The sequence below is a fragment of the Nilaparvata lugens genome, chromosome 2 (genome assembly GCF_014356525.2).
Source record: "Nilaparvata lugens isolate BPH chromosome 2, ASM1435652v1, whole genome shotgun sequence".
Classification (NCBI taxonomy): domain Eukaryota; kingdom Metazoa; phylum Arthropoda; class Insecta; order Hemiptera; family Delphacidae; genus Nilaparvata; species Nilaparvata lugens.
In genome coordinates, this window is record NC_052505.1 from 31,914,725 (window position 1) to 31,936,588 (window position 21,864).

The window sequence follows — 21,864 nt, forward strand, 5'->3', positions numbered from 1 at the left end:
ATGTTATCTGTAAACACTTCAACGCTCAAAATTAAAATAACTCCATTGAAAAGCCAGCAACCAAGACATCAGCAATCACAAAAAATTGGAAATTATTTACAATTTATTAATTACAAAATGAATATTACTACAGTGATATTCAAGTTCCAGAAGTTCATGATAGCTTTATGACAGTTTTTTACTACCCTTGTAGAAATATAATAATCCACCAGAATAGAATCTTAATTATGCAGAAGTGACCCCCCCCCAAGCCTAATGACGCACACCTCCCCAAATATCCCAAATTTTAGAAGAATGAATGGATGAAGAATATTGACCTGCAAATGAATGCACTGCGACACTCCATCATGATACTCTTCTCGCTGTAGACATGCTCCTGCTGGTGTGTTTCGACGATGTGCTGCTTCTTGAGGCACTTGAGCGCAAACGTCTGGTTCTTGTCGAAGACGCACTGCACCAGCTCAACGCGGCCGAACCCGCCAATTCCCAGTGTCTCGATTATGTCCAGGTCGTTCAGGCTGATGAAGTCCATTTCTGTCGAGTGAAAAATATTTATTAATCTTCTATATAATTAACTTCCATATGAAAAAGTTTAAAAAACAAAAGGGTAATATGGAATTATTTTTTATAAATTAATATTAATTTTTGTTCTTAAACCTTGAACTGATCGACGCGGGGTAAGTGCGACTGGCTGACGAGTTCTAGAGCGGGACAATTTCAAAAAGCCGTGGTCAAAATTGTCCCGTATTTTGTTTGCTGTCGGCATCCCGCGTCCCGCAGATTTCCTGCATCGGTTCGAGGCTGTGCAACCGGGGTTTAGAAACGTTTTAATGGGTACATTTTTTATTTGGATGCTATCAAAATCAGAAAAATGATAATTTTTTTATTAAATAAGATTACTCTGCTGAAAATATAACATTTTGAGAAAACTATTTCAATAGTTTCACAATATTCTTAAAAAGTGAAGAATTAATTAGGTGCATGATGAAAAATTGATTATTTTTCGAAATTGAAGAAAAATTTTAAACGTTTTTTCGTTGTTGCTTCAAGTATTCGTGTAATTTTGTGATTAGATTTATCAATGGGATTATGTTCATGTGCAGTACTTTGATAAATTTGAACAAGACCCCACTCAATTGAATGGAGATGATATTCCATTTCCAAGAAAATGGTCCAATATCTCGGTAAAAAAGCATTTTTGAAACCAGGTTTATATGAATCTATTTTATTGTTTTATCTAAAGAATGAGCTCCCAATTAATATATTGTCTTCTATAATGTGATTCTCTTCATACTGTATATTAATATAACAACAACATAATGCTTCCCATTCAACCACTGCTAACAGTTTAAAGTAAATCTGGCTATAGTTTTAAGTCACTGTATATATTTTTCAAAATATGAATTCAACTTGGTCAACTTGCCACCTTGATCACTATCCTGATGCACACTGGACGCGCTGGGTGGCCGCGACACGACACTTCGCGTCTTGTCGCCATAGTCGCGCTGGTGTAGCTCACTCAGGTCGCCGATCAGTCGGATGAACGACTCGCGGTCCAGAGTCAGGCACTCGACGCCCGGCGACAGTGCTATCACGCTGGCTGTGCGGAACTCCTCCTTCAGCAGAGCTTGCTCGCCGAAGTAGTCACCTCTTTCCAGTATCCTAATTTCTTGGTCTTCAGTCGTTCCTTCAAATCAAACAAAAACTTATTTATTGTAAAAATTACAAAAATTAAAATAACATGAAGAATTAATTGAACAAAAACTTATTTTATTATGGGAATAAAAATAACATAGCTGCAGAAATCAAATGTAAATTAGAAGACCTTGCTCTTAGAAATGGGTGTTTGATTTTGTCATTGTTTTGATTTTGTGCATGTGTTAATGGAATAAATATTTACTATTAATGTAATACGATAATAATCTCTCGAATATTGTTCTAATCATATTATCTCAATTTTTAACTTTTGATAGAAAATGAAAACTGCAGGCCTATAGTAGAGGATGATCAATAGACATTTCCAATCCTGACAATAAGTGTTGTGTGTGATTCTGTAGGTAGATGCGGATATTGTGAATAATTCAGCTCACATGTTCTACTGAAAACATCATTTAATTGAATCATTTTGTAAGATAATAAGTATATTACCTGGTATTTTCTGTGTAACTTTCACACTTCCCCCGCTCAGAATGAAGAATGTATCTCCACTTGCACCCTGCCTTATGATGTGATGGCCAGACGGGAAAAACTCCTGCAAATTAAACGTAATCAATTTATTTGTTAGATGAATGTTGATAATTTTTTATGTCAATTACAATATTTTTTTCTAATAGTGTGGAGCAATATTATTCACACATTTTGAAATTAATTCATCTTAATTTTGAAACGGTTCGATATCAACATTATTTATTCTACAAATTTTATTCAAACGGAATTCATAAAAAACGAATTAAAAATCACTATTAAATAAAATACTGAATTGGGAGACAGAACGGTAAATCAGTAGGTACAGTTTTTCAATTTGTGAATAAATTGAACTTTTTAATGTAGAGCAATAATAGACAGATTGATTAATTTGTAAAAGGGTATACTTCCAATTTGAATTGGATAGGAAAAATGGTTTATGGTTATGGCTAAATGTATTTAACAAAATACACAGACCGATGCTTTCTATAAAATCGTATTTCACCAGAAGAACTCTGATAGTTTATATTGTTGATAATGGTTTTTCAATGGGAGTCAGGGCTGTTCGCGATGTGAACTAGCATAAACCTCGTCTGGAGTATTAATGAAACATTGGGTTGTAGGGAAATTTTCAAAGTTATGATTATCTTATCTACAATAATAGCTCCATTATTGTAAGAAAAATGTCATCACATTTTGAATCTTTGAAAGTTAAGAGTTATCTAGTTAGGCCTAGCGCTTTTAAAAAACATCGTTCATTCCTGAACACTTCAATTCTGCTATGTTCAAAGTTGATAACTTTCCAAAATGACTCTTCTCAGTGAGCATGAGGTAAACCATACGTTTCATAAACAATGATAATTAAACCAGCGTTTAAGTTGTTTCCGCAATTTTAATTATTGTTTTCTTGGTTGATGAGTTTTGAATTGCATCACTCAATAATAAGCCACCCACACCCCCCTGAAAAACATTTTTTCAATTATTGCATAGCCTACAGAGATCAAAATATTGAGTGATTCGGATTCAATTCTCCTTTATGGAATACGTAAAATAAAATTGATAGTCATAACTATCACACTCATATAACCTGCTTGTTTGTATAAAAAAAATTTCCACCATGGAAGACATAAAAACGTTTGATAAACTCATCAAATCATCCGCACACATGACCCAAGCAAAAGCTAATAACTCGTCATGTGGGCATTATCCACAATAAAAACGAGTGAAATATTGGTGAGCTCATCTAATAATGAGAAAATTAATTTAAAACACGGCGGATTTTCTGTCAATTCCGCCACTTTATTTACTATTCATCGCCAGAAAATAAGTTAATTAAATAGTGAAATTCAGTGTTCTCAATTTTTCTACAGCTTCAATATAGCTTATACTGGTTTTCAATAAATTCTAACTAGGTAACTTAAAATATTAAAAATCCTAGAAAAACTTGACTTTTAAGCAATCAGTTTATTTTGCCATCATACAAATAAATGAATATCACTGCTCAGATAATACAATGAAGTTAGGCATTTAATGCGCAGGAAACTTATATTGAAAATAGGCTGTAGTAAATATTAGGCAATGTAACATTTAAGTTTATGTCCACTAACATTAAAGACTTATTAATAACTCAACACTTCTAAGCAATCAGCATTCTTTGCTAGCTCATCAATATTCAGATTATGCAGTAGAGGCACACTGTATTGAAAACTGGTATTGATTATATAAGAATATTTTAAAGTGAATTAGTCTATATTCGCTAGCATAAAAAATGTATAACTCACCACTTCCAAGCAATCAGCTATCCTTGCCAGCATATCACTACTTAGATTATGAAGAAGAGGTACACTGCGTAGAAAACTGATATTTTCTTCCAGCCTTTGCAGACCTGTTCTTTTCATTATCCTCTGAAATATTCGCCTGTCCAGCACCCATACTTTGGAATCCTTGACAGCTGAAATCAGATTTGACTTATTAAAATAATTGATTTTAGTTCTAATGTGAAATGGCATTGCGGGTGAAATTTATATTCAGATTTTAATTATATTTTGATTGATTTTTGAAATTGTATTATATTGAATCATATTGTCAATGACAAGATAGTTTTCTGTTTTGATTTGATTGGTAATGCTCTATGTCACATGATATGGATAGACCATGTTGTTAAAATAATTTTTTTAGTAGATGGACTTGAAAAGAAATATTTGACGCTTTCCTCAAGCTCAAGATATCTTATTTCACTTTCTTGGATATCTGATAATATAAGATACCGTATATAAATTCAAATTACAGGGTTATTCTATCATGCCAATAAAATATATTATTTCTTAAGATGTAGACACAACCAGCAATGTTCAATGTATTTATTGAGAATTTCTACTTAAATCATTGAATTTAATTCAAGTATTATATCTAAATCCCTTATTTCTTCAAATCACAGCAAAGCCCAAATACCGTAGCCTTTAATTCATTTCACAAGTCATTAGTATTATCGGTTGTTAGGCTGCACACTTATAAATGAAATAATTCAATCACTTTTTCTAGGGGTTAATGTATCAATTATAGGTTTTTTAAAATACCAATCACGTTGAATTACCGTATAAAGTTCTTAGAAAAAAACAAAATCAGTCGAACATTTTTTCTAATAATCTGTAACACGGTATAATTCAATGAAATACACAATCTGTATACGGTATAATTCTAAATTCTTATGGATAATTTGACATTCAAACTCTCAATTGTACAAGAAAAGGTCAAGATTGGTTTAATAATGCCTGATATTTCATTTATTGGATTAAATACAACAATTGATTGATGAAGCCAAATATACCGCAATATTATACCGCATTAAAAAATTTAGTGAACATTTTATCAAATTATAATGATGGAATAATTCAATTTGGAATGCAATAATCACACTCAAAGGTTTCAAAACAGCTTCTTTGATTTTGCTTGAAGAAAAATTAATAAATGGTTTAATTGATAAAGAGTAATTATACCTTTACCTGCTAATAGTTTCTCATGCATCTCAATTAGTAATTCTTTACTAATCTCTATAAAACTTAGTATCAAATCCACAATTTTGTTGGAAATCTGCAATAATTCCGATTTTTCCATACTCAGACCATTGATAGAAGTAGTAGGCCTACCATACATCACACGACTATTCGAATGAAATGTCGTAGGAGTAATTAACACAGTTCTCATCATTTCTTAACATAATTTTACACTCTTTTCAGATAATTTAAACAGAAGAACACTACTTTCAACACAAATGCAACAATGGTTAAAAAAATTAAGAACTCCATCCCATCTAATTTTGAATAATAAATACAGAATACTCCCATTTATGAAGCACACTGTGAGAAAATAGACGAATTCCTTCGGAAAACGCAAAGTAACCTACTTGATAGATGTTCAAGTAACAACTAACTACTGAGCATTTGTAAGTTCAATTCACTTGTATGATTCAAATAAGGTACACTCATTATTCATAGCCATGTTCTATCTATGAGAATTACATTCAAATATGAATCACTTAATCAAGAAGAAGCTATGCTAGCTCAACAGAATTTCTATCAATTAGGTGCCTTCAGCTTCATTGATGTGTTTGGTACCAGTATAAAAAAGCATTCCATAATTGAAGTTCAGTGACAGAGGTTTCTTTTTTGACTCATTCAGCTCAATTGCTCAATATACATGTTGTATTGATTTTTATCACTTTCAGCCTCTGAAATGTTCATGATTGGCTCATTCTTAATTGGGTATCGTAATTTGTAGTATGACTACTCCATTCTAAATTGGAAACCCAAGAGGAGAAGCTTCCATTTTTGTAGGAACTTGTGTATGCATGTCAATTTACTCTTTCTTTGTAGGCTCAATTCAGAATTTTACTGGTATTGCTGTTCATATCCTACCAAAATTATTCAAATAATATTACTCAATCTCATGCATCTTTTGGATATATTCATTATTGTTTTTTTTTTGGAAAAGGAGGATCATCGCATTTGAACTCCTAATTATTGCTACAATAATTATACCTACTCAATTCAATGCTCTCATAATTATTATTGTTGTTTATACCGGTAGCAAAAATTGTATCACACTTAGCCGATAACTGTAACTTTAAAATGCTCTATAAATTCATATAACTAACTAAAGATGTCTCACAACTGGTCGACACGTCGCGGCGTCACTTACGAAAAGCAAATGTTTCCACTTCAAAGTGTTTCTGAAATTCAAAGTTCAACTCCAATATTACCCACGCATAAGCTTAAATCTCATGTGGGCATCATCAACTAATAAATTCATTTTCTCAATATTCAATTCCGCCTTCACCTGGAGGAGCCTAGTTTTGGAGCAATCATTTTGTAACATATAGTAAAAATCCTCAAAAATATTGGAAAAATATTACTCTATTCTTTAGAAATAATAAATTTCCATAAATAGCAAACCTTGATTCATTCCGTTAAGTAATTTCATCCATCATTTCTCATTAAACTTTCTTGATGTCATTCTCATAATTACAACTCAATTCACAATATTCTAAACAATAAAAAGAGCACTATTTTTTTCAACATATTTTCTTTGAGCTTATAAAAAAGTATTCTATTTTGTGATTCACCTCTTACTGAAGCAGTCCTTGTGCAGTTGTATAGGATAGCGAGTTCTCCAAACGCCTTGCCTGGTCCCATATGTCCCAGCACCTTACCATCTTTGATCACTTCAAATTCACCTTCTGCAGCCACGTATAGATGGGCACCTGCAACAAATAGATGTATTTTTTAAATTTGAAAATGATTCGTGGATTATAGTTGAACGTATTCCCTAATATCGAAATTATTCAGAAAATATATTTATTGCTTTTAAATTGGAAAAATGATTATAATATTATATTATATGAAAAATGTCAATAAGTTTCATTGAACATGCTCTCATTCTTCATTTTTTACTTTACAATTCAACGTAGGCTATGTACTCGTACTATAATGTTTAAGCTTGCAATGTTTGAATCCAAGTCCTCTTACTTATCATCTAATAAAAAACCAAAAAGTCGATTTGCATTAAAATTATAACGAATAATTATTTATGAAAAGTGAACTTTTTATGATGCTTCTAGTTTTTTATTGTCTATTCAATTCTGTAGTGTGTTCATATTCTACCCCAATCCTTTTGTTCTCTCACATTTCATTTATCATCATTCCATTTTTATCACTATATTATCATAACTTTTTAATGTCCTTTTGTCTCATTTATTCTATTTTTGGATTACGGTACTACACAATTCATTCTTTAATTACTGTATTCATTTAAATACAGTACTTGATGTACAGAGTGAGCATAAAGTCTTGCCCTGATTTTAAAAATGTATTACTGAATAACCGTTTGACATAATAATTTAAATCTGGTGCTGTTACATAGTTTAGTGTTAGTAGTTTTTTTTTGACCAATAGATGGCGCTAGTGGTCCTAAACAATGACGCTGTCTGTTAGTTCACGTTAGTTGCGGTCAAAATGGTGTCGAAGCAGGAAAAAGCACAATGTGTGCTTTGGTTTCACGAAACGAAATCGCCCATCAGTGTTCAGCGTAATTTTCGGGCTTCTTATGGACGCAGCCCTTCTGATGTTAAATCAATAAAGCGATGGTATGACAGGTTCAAAGAAACAGGCAGCGTTGAAGATCTCCCTAGAAGTGGCAGGCCCAGTGTGAGTGAAGCAACTGTTGATCGTGTTCGGCAATCATTTCAACAGAGTCCAAGGGGGCACACGTTGAAGTTTACTAACGTAAGTGATATAAAAAAAAACTACTAACACTAACCTATGGAACAGCGCCAGATATAAATTGGTATGTCAAACGGTTATTCTGTAATCAATTTTTAAAATCAGGGCAAGACTTTATGCTCACCCTGTATTTGATTGAGAATAGAAATCTATTGTCGTATTTTTTTTCGAAAAGCTCATAAAAGCTCTGTAGCAATCGATTTGATTTGAAATCATTATAAGAACAGTACAAAGAAGGAATTTCACAAAATCATAGAATAAATGCACACAATTTACTTGATTAATTTTTTTCCATAATATTATAATCGTTGATGATTCATTGTCCCTCCTGAACATAAGCCCTTAAATCTGTATTAGTACAGATAATTTATGTTTTGGGTTGGAAATTCTCCACTGGTATTCCTTGGAAGTTATTCATCAATTGTATCACCTGCTGAAATTTATTTTTCGATTGATTTTCTGGACACTTCCATTTGTACTAGTGGCTTTTTAAAATTAATGTTACCATATTTTTGTCTTACCTGAGTTTACCTATGTCATTTTAGCTTGACTCTCCTTCCTTCCTCATCTTAGAAAAACTCGTTTAGAGTTTTTATTTGAAAAATATTATTTTAGTCTGAATTCCTTACCTGACTCTCCCTCCCTTATGACATAGTTTCCCTTGGTGCACTCCTGTGGATGCATGGACTCCACCAGCTCTCTCACTTGGCTCAGACTCAGGTTTTTCAAGAAATCGTTGTCCAGAATAGCAGCTTTGATGAGTTGTTTTGAGCTGCAAACAAATTAATTTTCATCTTAAAATTGCGATTGAATTTAGAATTAGATACTGCATTGACTTTTAACTTTTGATGACTTCATCTTTAAACATTCATAAGTAATGTTCATCGATAACATTTGAATAATTTCATACTCAAGTAGTGACTAATAGAGAATAAGATATCGCATTGATCTTTAACTTTTGATGACTTCATCATTGAACTTTCATAATTAATTTTTATTGATAAATTTGAATAATTATATATTCAAGTAGTGACTAATAGAATACCGGTACTTATTTCTCGGTTTCAACCTTTTTGGTGCGTATGCAGTGTCTGACAGAGACAGAAACCTACCAATATTTTTGAATGAGTATTCTGATTAAATTATGTAGGAAGCTAAAATCCCTCCCTCTCAATACCTTCCCATTCACTTTTTCTTAACATTTTGTAGCCGTTATTAGTTGAGTGACATACCCAATAGTGGACTGAGCTCACAGCGCGTTTGAAAAGCACAGTAGTGACAAGAATCAGTGTCCATCAGAAACACAGTATAAACATATCTCAGGGCCGAACCAAACAAAGCGTCTTCTCAGGCGTTTAGTACGAGTCGGCAGGGCAGGAAACTCTCTGGCTGATTGGCTGATTTGGTTGGCGTTCGAGAATCAGCTGATAGTCATAAAGACAATCGCGGAGAGCTTCCTACCCCGCCGACTCGTCTGAAAACTCTTATTCCTGTAGTTTGGCCCTTATTCTTCATTTATACATATAGTTTTAATACATTCTTTAATAGTTTAGAAGAATTTCCAAAGAATATCATAGAAATAATTATTCAAAACTTGTAGGCTTCTTAAAGATTACTTTTTTAATGTGTACCGCTTCTGTGAAATTTCTCACCTGAAGTCCTTCTCGAAATGCTGCACCTGGATATCTGTAGCCGTCTGGTTGTTCCTGGAGCTCTCGGCCGAAACGCCCTGCTTCTTGTTGGAGGCATTCTGCCCAACCATACCGTGCACCTGCTGTAGAGATGACAGCAAATCTCCATCTTGCACCAGAGTTGTTGTTTGCTGCAGTACACTCTGTAACACATCAGAGGAAAAAAAATTAATTATTTCTCCAGAGGAACCTTGTATTAAAATGTTCAACAAGTGTTCAACACTTATTATATTAGTTGATAATTACTGTTAACATAACCTAGCTACATTTTGAATGTTGTATAAACTAGAATTAATACTGTTTCGGGCGTAAGCCTGTCGTACTCTTCTGAAAGTTGTGTAATTCTGAATGATCATATAAAATAAACATTAACTTCCTATCATGGATTTATTTTTATTCACCTATATGAGTTCAATACAAATATTTTTGGACTGAAAATTTTATGAAAGAGAAGACCTGAAAGACCTTAAAGTTCACCTTATTCTGGACAATATCATTTTATCTAAATTCAAGAGAGAAATAGGTCGAAAGAATATCCAATTTTTCCTCTCCCATCACACTAACTTCAATGGTAGAAGTATTATTAGTGGAAATTATGAAGTTGAATACAGAATGTTAGGACTATTTCAGCTCAACGCTAGGATTTCTTGAATTATTCAATCTGTCTGACAACGTTATCTATTTTAACAATAGATAACCGGGACCGGGAAAGAAGTAGTTCTTATTTCAGCATTTTTTCTCTTGAATTTCAATGCGCTATTTATTCTCTAGATGGAAAGAGATTTTCCACCACTAAATAGGAATCGTTTGAAATGTAGATATATCATTATGACTCGTACATGAGAGATCTATACTTTTCTGTTGAAAAAATGTGTAGAAGAATCATACTTTCTAATTCCTACTGAATGGTAAGGCCTACTATTCTAATTCCATACTAATATTTCTATGTCTATTTGATTTCATTTAATAACTGATTATGTAGAACAATAAACAATACAATGTAATTTTCAAATATTAGTGATCACAATTCATTTTTTTAAGTACAATGAGAAACAAATACAGAAATTCTATCCCAAATAATTCCACCAATTCAAGAATAATTTATTGTTATTATTTTACCATGATTCGAATCTGATTGAATGCAGTTCAGGGAATACATGGTATTAAAACTGCGTAGCTGACTGAGCCCAGTTTTGCCTTGTACAGCCAGATGTCTAGGTCGGTCACTATGCAAAATTTGACTGTGAAAATCCTCGTTCTGTGTCGGAAAATCTCTCTATCAAAATTCTAGAGGGAATTCGAGATTTTGTTCATTCAGTTTTCACTGACGAGCGTTCGGAAAGAGTTTAGGGTTTGGATTTATAATCGCAGAGAGGCCATTTATTGATCTGGGGAATTTCATTTTGCCAACGATATTTTGTAGAACAATAGGCCAACACGGTAACAGGTCATTAGACCTAAAGTTCAAATCACGCCATTCTGCAATATTTAATGGGACGGGTGGATTTCGGTTAGAGGAAACTCCTTGCTTTCTAGGTAACCTTAGATTCTATCTCAAGAACTGTTCTCAATTTCCAAGTAAGGATAATTTGGAAATTTCACACCTCAATCATAGAATGTTCAATCTCCCCACATGATTTGAGGTTTCATCTTCTGGATTGAGTGATAAGATATATGACAGAAAAGATAGAATACGGTAGCTTATATGATAATTTTCCTCTCTGATGAAATCTATTTCTAAAGGTAATGATCGTGTGTGTGGGGGGATTTCCTAATTCAGTATGTCCCGTGTCATCTCTGTTTCTTCATCTTTGTATCTCTGACAAGACAACTTTTCCAACCAGGTGTGATAAATTACGAGTGAAATTAATCTATTCCGGAGTATGTAATGGAGTATCAACAACGTAAGAATGATGATTGAAATTCACTGAAACCATTCAAAGATTATTATTATTATCATGATGTTTTCTCCAGTGTAATTATATTGAAAATCAATCATGAAATTTATAAATAAAAATTGTCATAACTCGTGTTTGGAGAGACCATGCAATATGACTTTATCGACATCGCCTAAATAAAAGTAGTGTGAGTGAATACAAGAATTTATTCTTCAAAAAAAAGATGCGAATAATAAAACCTGAATCTGTGGATAATAATACTGCCTTGTCTCTTTGATTCATTCTTCAGATTAATCAATTAATTTCATTAGAGCACGAATTTTATTCCATACATCGAGAACCCATTCACAATTATTTTTAAAATGATTTATAGATTTTGTCGTTATACACTTCAAAAACTGTTTGTAATATTACTCTTAACAATCATCTTCACTTTAGAAAAACTACAGCCCTTCATGCCCATTATTCTCCTAATTTGTTAACAGCCTACACAAACCCTCAATTACTGAAACCCTCTTCGGTTCCATAGAATCAATTTACAATGTTTTTCACCAAGTTTTATCTTTCAATTTTGTTCAGCCCATGTGACACTCGCTGCCAGCAAACATTTTTTTTAGCGATTTGTCCTATTTCCAACATTTCAAACTGTTTTCCTTGAAGCTTTCACCAACGTGAAGTACATGCTTCACGGTTTAGAGCTCGTCATAATTTGTTTGTAAATTTGGTGTCGGTGAGGACAAAAGGTTTCAAATTGAGGGTCAGTGAAGGGACAAAAATAGAGGGCGGAAAAGTAGAAGGCGAATAATTGAGAGCAGAAATTGAAGGACAAAAAAATTAAGAGCAAAGTTCACACAGCACTCGATTTCAAATCGATACAATTATTTAGAACAAAGGTGTGCGCTTTGCGGAAACGGCCACTAATGATTTTGACAGCAGCGTGCAAGTGAAGTGACCCTCAATTATTTGATATTGTTGGATGTTGAATCAGGACTGGGTCAGTTCTTGAAGTGCTCACCAGTGCGCGGTTTGGTTTTATTGTGGCTTGAAACGAAACGTTGTTTTGGAACAGACGCGGTTTCACCTCGCTCAAAGTCCTGTGAGATGCATTTGAATCTGTCATCATTCGTCATGGATAACATCGCATCTCTTCACTCAACCAATGCTGACAGTAAAAAGTAAATTTTGCTATAGCCTTTTCACGGTAACCTCTAACAAAGTTGGGGGTTGTCCAGTTTTGTGGCAAATATCCGGCGCTCAAAAGAAAAGCTGTGACAATTTGTGTGGAATATAAATGTCCTTAAATTGTCAGAGTTTGGACTTGAAAGTTAGTACTTTCTACTACTCAACTTAGACTTGAATCTTAAGCAAGCCTCAGATGAAGGTCCCAAGGAAGTTCAAACGCAGCAATAGGCTGTTCATTTTCCTAGAGTTGAGAATAAATACTGTAGCTATTTAAAGTAAAGAAAATCATGTCCTACAGCCAAAATACAAATTATTCATTATAATACCTTTTCAAGGCCTTCCTAACAAAAAATATACATATTTCGGCTGAAATCATCTCACGAGGGTTATCTTCTATGAGAATGACCCGTTAAAAACATTCAATTTCAGTATTTCCTAGTGGAGGGGTACATCATAGGATACGTCAAGGATCAAAACTTTAAACACTTATAACTTTTGACAGAATGATCAGATCTCCTCGTAGTACAGCTCATTCTTCTCAGCTCGTCAAGGCGGTTCAAAATCATGTAGGCTATCATAACTGAAATTTGATAAAAAATGAAAAAAACCTTTTTAGTGTATTTCAGCCTCTATTTAAATACACAGAAAAATGGCCAATTTCTATATTCAAAACTGTGTATCTCGGTAACCCGAAATGATAAAAATGGTACTTGGTCTTGATTTGAAAAAGAGAATCTCCTTCCTCATGTGAGCTGAATGAATTTTGTAAAAATATAATATTGTGAAGTAAGATACCTTTTATTCAAAAAATCAAGAAATTTGCAATTTTTTCCTCATTTTCACAGTCTCAACAGTTTTTCGATAATAAACAGTCATGCAAGATGAGAATATCAAGGCAACCTAGGTTATATAGCATGTAATTATCTTTCATTTGAGACCAATCGCAAGTTCCTATCATGTATCTTACTCGTTTTAGAGACTCTTGAATAACAGTAAAATCGAAGAAAAAATGAGAAAATGAAAATAATCATTTTTTCAATTAGCTGTAAGTTAACTTTTGAATGGTATTGAAATCAGGAAAATGATTCATGGGAGCGGAAAGAGGAGAAAATTCTCTACAACCTCGACTACATTTTCGATTTTTTATCCGAAGTGTTTCACAAGATACACAACTTTGAATATGCGAGACTGTGGAAATGATTAACGTATCAAAAATTTCTCGCATATTCAAAGTTGCGTACCTTGTGGAACACTTCAGATAAAAAATCGAGTGAATAACTATATCTATAACATTACTACAGAGTAAATAAGATAATTATTATCCATTAAAAAATCTTCCTTGTTTTTGAGTATTTTTGAGAATTGACCTCGCACATATTTAATTTGAGGGTGCTGAATCCAAATTTGAAATCGCGAATTCTCTATTTTCATATTGAAGCGATTTGGGTTTTGATGGATAGGTGAGACATAATCGTTTCCTAGAAAAATTGACGCAAACCTGGCTGAGATTGATCGAAGAAAGCACAAACCTTCAATATCAGAAATTTACAACGATCTCTCGTCTACACGACGCAAACAATATCGTTGTCGTGTAGACCGGGCATTAGTTGAGCGAGAATGTCTGGCAGAGCTCGCAGGATATTCCAGTTTCGGCTAACGCCTCGACTGGAAACATCGAATTTATTATACATTTCATACAAAACATTTGTAGTCGTTTTTCGTTAGGGCTACTATTGAATAGAGATAGAAATAAAAATGCAAGTACCTTTTTTTAAGTTGTTTATTTACGACATGTTTTGGCCATGATGCCATTATCAAAACATTTATAATATTTCACTGAGAATTAGTGATGATTATCATGCCAACACATTTTCATACTTTCATAGACTTTCTACTCCAGTGTATTTGACATTGTCATCAAGATATATTTGAACTGATTGAGATTAATTTCAATAGGAAACAGTTTCTAGCTTAAGCCTCTTGAGCAAATTCTGAAACCTTTTTTATATTGTAGGCCTAAATAGTTATACCTACAAATAAATACATGAATCGAATTGAATCTATTCACAAATAAAATTGCATTTTGAACAATGAACTTGTGCGATGACAAGTAGATTTCTATGAAAAGAAAACATGCGTCAAAACGTAGCAAATAGAAATGCTTCATCTTCAACAGTCGCCGAATATAGTGAGATTCACTTTGAAATGTCAGCATTCCTGATGAATGCTTCCCATTAGATCAATGCTGACAGACGTTGGATACTAGAACGTAGCCCAAAGTAGAAGATGTTCGAGAAGACGATTCGAAAATCCTCTCCTACAATCCAATTCGAATCTAATATGAGCTACGAGTGTGCGGCAAGAGGAGGAGGTGGTGTACGTGGAGGGAGGATGAGGAGTGGGAAAGCTTTTGACTGTGAACTACCGATTGCCTGGAGGCATTTCCAATAAAGTATTGGCATTGCCAATGAACGTCGTCTGCTTCTTCCCAAGGTAGCCTATCCACTCAGATCTGGAACCTGGCTTCTATTGTACCACTCTAGTACAATACATAGTCTATGCACTCAATACATTTTACAAACGTTTTTCTCACCTTATTGGAGACGAGCGGGAATTCCAGTCAGGTTCGTGATTTGATTCCTTGATAGCGGATCTAAGAGTCTAGTGAATCTATAGAGTGTCTAGGAAATGAAGGATGTCATCCCTTTTGTTAGTGATCAGAAATAATAATGGACAAGGGTCTGTTCTGTTGAAGAGCCTCTGAACAATGAGCTATGAGCTCTTTTCGATTATTTGATCCGGAAGAAAAACGCGATTATTAACTTTTCTGAGAAAATCCAATTATTGGACCTTAGTAATGAATTTATATTGCTATCAAGGATTAGATGAGACTCATTGAATGATTGTGGATAATATGAAAGAAAGGGTAATCCGTGTAAGAAAATGAACTGGAAAAGAACTGAACAAGAAAGATTATTAGTGGAACATTAGAAATAATCTATATTTTATATTAAGCCTAGAATATTTAAAAATTATCCATTTCTTCTCTATTATATGAGGTTAATTCATACCTGCTCTCAGGCATGCTTTTGCAGGTATTTCTCTGACTTTAATTGTAGTTTTGTTGAACAGAAAAAACTACAATAATATAATTAACTGAAGTAGGAGATGGAACATTTTAAAAGGACGATAATGTAAAGTGATTATCTGGGAATCGCTTTTGAGATGAAAGAACCAAGAACGATATTCTGTTTATTCAACTCTCTCAATCTCAACTTGCTTTTCGAATGAGATGTCACAAAATACAGATGTAGACACAGGAAATAGGATGCATTGCGTTTCAGCTTCTGTTAATGTTGTTCAGATGTAAATTGTTTATAATTATAATAATCAATTGACCGAAAGCCAATAGTATTATTATTCATTTTTATTCCTCATTAAACCCCCAGACATGTACTAAAACTCATCGTATGGATTCCCTCCCACTACCAATAAATTCTGCTTGTCACTGATTTTCGTAAAATGTTAATCTTTAATGAGATACGTGAGGTGATCCTCCCCTGTCGGCTTATTTTTCATCCTCTACTCCTGTTTTCAATTTCCACCTCAAAATACACGTAATTCAAAGTGGATAGTTGACTGAATAATTATAGTTCATTGAAATATTCAGTTTATCACTTTTGCCATTACATTACTTCCTCCATCTTTTGCAATTTGAAAGCCCATCCATCATCTCTATATATTCATTTAATTACTGACTCGAGATACACAATTATTCATTAAAAGCTACACCTAGTCTACTTCTTCTTACAGTGACAAAATAAGAAGATCAATCAATTTATTGCACTGTCAATCAATCAGACATAAGATATTCTACTGAAACTCATTGCTTTTCAATATAGTTGATTTGATTGTTTACAGCTTATCAATAAAATCAATATATAAGATGAGTAATGAAAATTTCTCGTGAAAATCAATATCAATCTACTATATATAATCAGAAGACTAATATTAGGAGTATGTGAACTACAGAGACTATTGTTTTATTCAGGGGTGAACTGACGCACCCCCCATTCCTCCTGGAGTACACAGAATACACCCGCCCCCAAAAAGTCACGACTGTGTCACACTTCATAACAATTTACTTTTAATTAGCCCGCTTGTAAGAGGAGTAACCAAATCTAGAAGAAGAGCGTTGGATTATCTACTGTTGAATATTGATTGTGGATGATGATTAAATAATACATTTCAAACTAATTGTATGGTATGAAATTTTGAGAAAATCCTACTTCTCCTTTTCATGGGTTCTCCATTACTATAGTAAGATTCGCTTCCAAATATGTCAGCATTGGTTGGAAGAGGATAATTCTATATTTAAAATGATTGCTGACAGTTCAAGCGAAAGTTTGTTTGATGAATAGCGAGTTTTTAATGGTATTAAAAAAATGAAATTATTTGAATACTCCGCCTACTGTGGGCCTATCTTTCCTCGACCATTGGTAGACTGCTTGATAGTTTAACCAACGTCCAATCATAAGGTTTCATTCACACTTAATGAAAATGTGGAGTTTGAAGTGTGAAGTTTCATTCACACTTAATTCACACTAAACTATACATTCAGTGATCAATGTTAGCTTCCAAATTTATAGAGATTGATAATGGTGTAGCAACCAAAACTAGGTTCTAAAAATGTTTGAATTGAAATTCTAAAATGTCTATGATTTGCTCCCAAAATTATTATCTATCTATAGATAAATAAATAATTGCATATCTGACCAGATCTGATAATATATCTCTGATTTTTACCTAATCAGCAACATGAGTTTGCTGTGCGCAAAATCTGTTAATCACTGTTTTTTTTGTTATCTACTACTAGAATCGTTATGGAAAAACAACGATAAAATCATCCAAGTGACACATTCCACGAAAAGAGTTTGATGTGCTCTGGACTGAGAGCTGATTTAGTCTATTTAAACTGTCAGCATTGATTGAATGGGGAAGGTTGATGTCATTTACAGGCAATGCTGACTGTTTTACGTGAATCATAATAGAAGTCTCTATAGTGAGATTCACTTTCAAACTGTCAGCATTGTTTGAATGAGAAGCATTGGTGTTATTCATAGGGAATGCTGTGAGTTTGAAATGAATCCAACCTTCACACACTGGCATTGGTGGCGGGACAGACTGTTTTCATTGGGAATTCAGGACAGTCACCAGATAGGGATAGAGGGATGATTTTTGCATCTTTTTCTCTCTTTCTATCGCTCGCTCCCCTACTTCTCTACTGACTTCTCTACTGATTCTCTATCTTATTTTCTGATAGCAACTCATCCCGTATAGAAACACTCCTCGACTAACACAAATGTTTTCTCTCATCCACGTCCTCTTTTCTTTCCCCTATCTTCCTTATTTTCTTCCTATCTTTCTTCTCACTTCTCCTATTTTTCTTTTTCTTTCCAACCTCATTTTTCATTTTTTTCTTCTGTTTCTCATCTTGACCGTCTCTTCTTATATTTTATCTTCATCTTCCCTCTCCTCATTTCCTTTACCTCTTGATTCCTTCCTTATCATATTTTCTCTCCATTATTATCTCTCTTCTTCATCATCATCTTATTTTGGGTTTTCATTTCTTCATTATTCTCGTTTTATTGCTTTTTCTACCATTCTTCTTTCTCTATTGAGTTTATCCAATTGTTCTACTAGTTTTTATTCCCTCATTTCATTATATTATTTGTTCTCTATTCTTCATACTCTTACTTACCCATATCCCAATAAATAATTCCGTCCTATCTTACTTTGCTACCTTCACTTCATATCTTGAACTTCTTTTCAGCATTTCCTCATCCGTTTTATCCCACTGTCTCCATTTTTGTTATTCTCCAATTGTTACCAGTTTATCACCATTTATCTTGTTTTAATTTTCTCTCTATATTTTTTATCCTTTTTCAATTTCCCAGCCTCTTGTTTGATCTACCCTCTTTCTTCTTTATTTTTACATCCTCTCCCCACAATAAATTGCGTATCCTTATTTTCTCATGCTCACCTCACTCTATTATTGTGGTTATGTATGCATTGTAACATACATAAATAAAAAACTCCAACTCCAACTCCATTTCTCCACAATAAATTTCCTTATTCCACTGTTTTTCTTTTCTCCTCTCATTCTTCTGAAATTTCCTTCTATTTCCTCCACCATTCGCTTTCTCATCAACTGTTCTCCTTCCACTAACCTCGGCTCTCCCTATTCTACCCTTTCCCCGTACTCTCTCTCCCTTGTACCACAAGGTGATACCACAAGGTGGTCCCACGAGGTGGAGGATACGTGACTCAGAGGAATGGGAGGGAAATGAGAGTGAGAGGAGGAAAAGTTATTGAAACGAGATAAGAGAAGAGGAGATATAGGCAGAAAATGAAAAAAGACAAAGGAAATCAGGGCGAAAATAGAACGAGAAAAGAGTTTGAAAAGATGTGAGAATTGAACAGAGAATGAAGTAGGGAGAGAGAGATGTAGAGAGTGAGTGGGAAGAGAAAAGTGGGAAAAAAGAGTGAGAAACTAACCAGAAAGGGATGAGAAGGAATTCCATTGATGCGTTAGACGAGATATTTTCTCTCGTTCATCAATCAGCCCAGATTTTCCCCGAGCTTAAAACTTTTGTCCATTTTTTGTTATGATGTCGTTGTTTTGATTACAGCGTGAAAATCACACTACTTTCAAAACATTGATCGTTACAACAGTAATCGGTAAAAATATCAGAGTTGAGATTTTATGGACATAGAGAGTCTGACTATAATGACTTTTCGAGTCGTAGTCGAGTTTCCCTCATTCTCATCCTGTCAATATGTGAAGCCTCCCATAAGAGCCAATTGTATTACATTATTTCTCTGCACAACAGGTTAGGCCTACTATCCCATCTCATTCATGGTAGTGTACAAATTCTCATTTTGCCGATGTGTTAGAAGTAACATATCAAACAATAGTATTTTATTGTGTCCAGAAATGGAGAAACTTATTGGAAAAATCATCACTAACTCTAGTATTTGACTTAATACACCTGTGTGGAAAAGTATCGTTTGAACGCTATCATAAGAACCAACCGTATTATGTTTCTGCCCAGAAAAACAGGAATTCATTGGAAATCAGTTATTTATTCTTCTTCTACCTCTGCATCAACTCTAGTAAACCTTATCTATTACTTATTTTTGGTGTTACAGCTCATTCAGAGCTTTGACCTCCTTCAAAAAGCCTCTCCATCGTCTCTATTGGCAGCCTTACGTCTTCATTCCCTGACACCCAGCTTCCCTATGTCGTCCTCCACATCCTTCAGTCAACTGTTGAGCATCCTCACGCATTCTCTCAACGTGTCGCAGCCAACTCAAACGCCTCACTTTCATATCGTCAACAATTTGACATTTCTGGTACAGATCAGGCAGCTCTCTATTTGATCATATTCGCCATTCACCATCAACATATACTGTGCCAAATATCCTTCTTTGCTACCAAATATTGAATAGATCTTCATCTTTCTTTGTTAAAACCCATGTTTCTACTCCATACAACACAACTGGCTTCATGACTGTTCCATATATTGGTATCTTTACTTTCCTGGACAGTGTTATAGATCTGAAATATTGGGTCAAACCATAATATCATCTGTTTGTGACAGCTTGTTTTGCTTTTATGTCAGTCTCAACATTATTGTCATCTGTTTTGACAGAGCCGAGATAATTGAAATTGCTCAACCTGCTTTCAAAAACTAGCAAACCTTTTTATTCCCAATCAATTATTGTTTTGTATTTATTTGTGGATACAATTATTACATATCATATAAATATGATCGGGAACGAACCACAGGCTTGATAGAGACGAATGGAGAGGCTTTTTGAAGGAGTTCAAAGCTCTGAATGAGCTGTAGCACCAAAAAGTAAGTAGTAGATTAGGTTTACTGGAGTTGATGCAGAGGTAGAGCAAGAATAAATAACTAACTTATGTTCATTATATAACCATATACGCAGTAACGCATTCGGTAGTTCAGGCAAGATTGACAGTAATAGTAACGCATAACTCATATGGGCAAAATACACAACTCATACATGGTCATATGGACGAAATACGCAGTAACGCATATTTCATCTATGGTCATATGGACACAGTCACGCATGATCAGTGCTGGATCGAATCACGATATTCACTGTTTGTTGAAACAATGATCAGAATTCAACTGAATTGCATGAGAAGCAGGTGGAGTGAGCAGTGAGCAGTGAGTCTTCCTTCAATCATCATGCTTGGAGCACCGCGATGAATATTCAACATCACACACTGAATCACATCCACTCAGCTCTACTCATATTCACTTTAAACTGTCAGTATAACTCATGAATAACATCAATGCTCCATCATTCGATCAATGCTGACAGTCGAGAGTGAATTCCATTACACTTCAAACTGTCAGCATTGGTTGAATAGGAAGCATTAATATTATTCATAGGGAATGCTGACAGGTGAAAGTGAATCTCTCTATAATACATTTTCTGATGCACATTTATTCTCAACATTATTATCCTTTTCCTTTTCACCATCATCATCATCCTCTTCAATTATTCTTTCTTAATCAAAATAATTTCTATAAATTTCTCCATTGTTCTCAAATTTCTGCTTGTTTTAGGATTTAGGGTGTATAGTGAGGTCCACTTTATAATGGCAGTGAAGAAAGATAGGAGAAAAACGTTGCCAAGTCTCTCCATTTTGCCACTGAGTGTACACAGCTGTTACTCAATTCTACCCATTGAATTTGATCTAATAATAATTATCATTTCCTTGATAAAATAATCAATTTAATGTCAAATTAATCAAGAAAATATATTTTTCATCATTTGATTGAAAAATTTGCTTTCTTAACTAAGATTAGATTTTGATTTTTATACAAACCTGAAATGGCGACTAATTTAAAAAGCTGTGATGCAACAATCTGAATTTCAAAACAACAGAAATTAAGTTTGGTAGGTATTCTATTCCAATATTTCTTTTAAAAATAATAGAAAAATAGAAATTTTATTTAAAATGAGTAATTTCAATGGAAATATTATTTTATACCGGTACGAGTAGGTCTAACCTATACTTGTAGGCTAACTGAA

General features: G+C 33.8%; 1 protein-coding gene across 4 annotated transcripts in view; it reads right to left on the reverse strand.

Annotated features, from left to right (window-relative positions):
- Positions 1-21,864, reverse strand: part of LOC111048592 (cGMP-dependent protein kinase, isozyme 1) — a 102,992-nt gene that overhangs the window by 6,902 nt on the left and 74,226 nt on the right. For 2 of the 4 annotated variants that reach the window (XR_005570461.1, XM_039421030.1), the window contains exons 6-12: positions 9,614-9,795; positions 8,591-8,733; positions 6,806-6,943; positions 3,966-4,135; positions 2,149-2,251; positions 1,427-1,687; positions 318-534 (exon numbers count right to left, since the gene is read on the reverse strand). Coding sequence is in view for 2 of the 4 variants with exons in the window: in XM_039421030.1 (XP_039276964.1) it covers positions 318-534; positions 1,427-1,687; positions 2,149-2,251; positions 3,966-4,135; positions 6,806-6,943; positions 8,591-8,733; positions 9,614-9,795 (1,214 nt within the window). In the remaining 2 variants the exon portion in view is untranslated. Of the gene's footprint in view, positions 1-317; positions 535-1,423; positions 1,688-2,148; positions 2,252-3,965; positions 4,136-6,805; positions 6,944-8,590; positions 8,734-9,613; positions 9,796-21,864 lie in introns of all 4 variants that reach the window. The other 2 variants (XR_005570460.1, XM_039421029.1) reach the window with 1 other exon arrangement.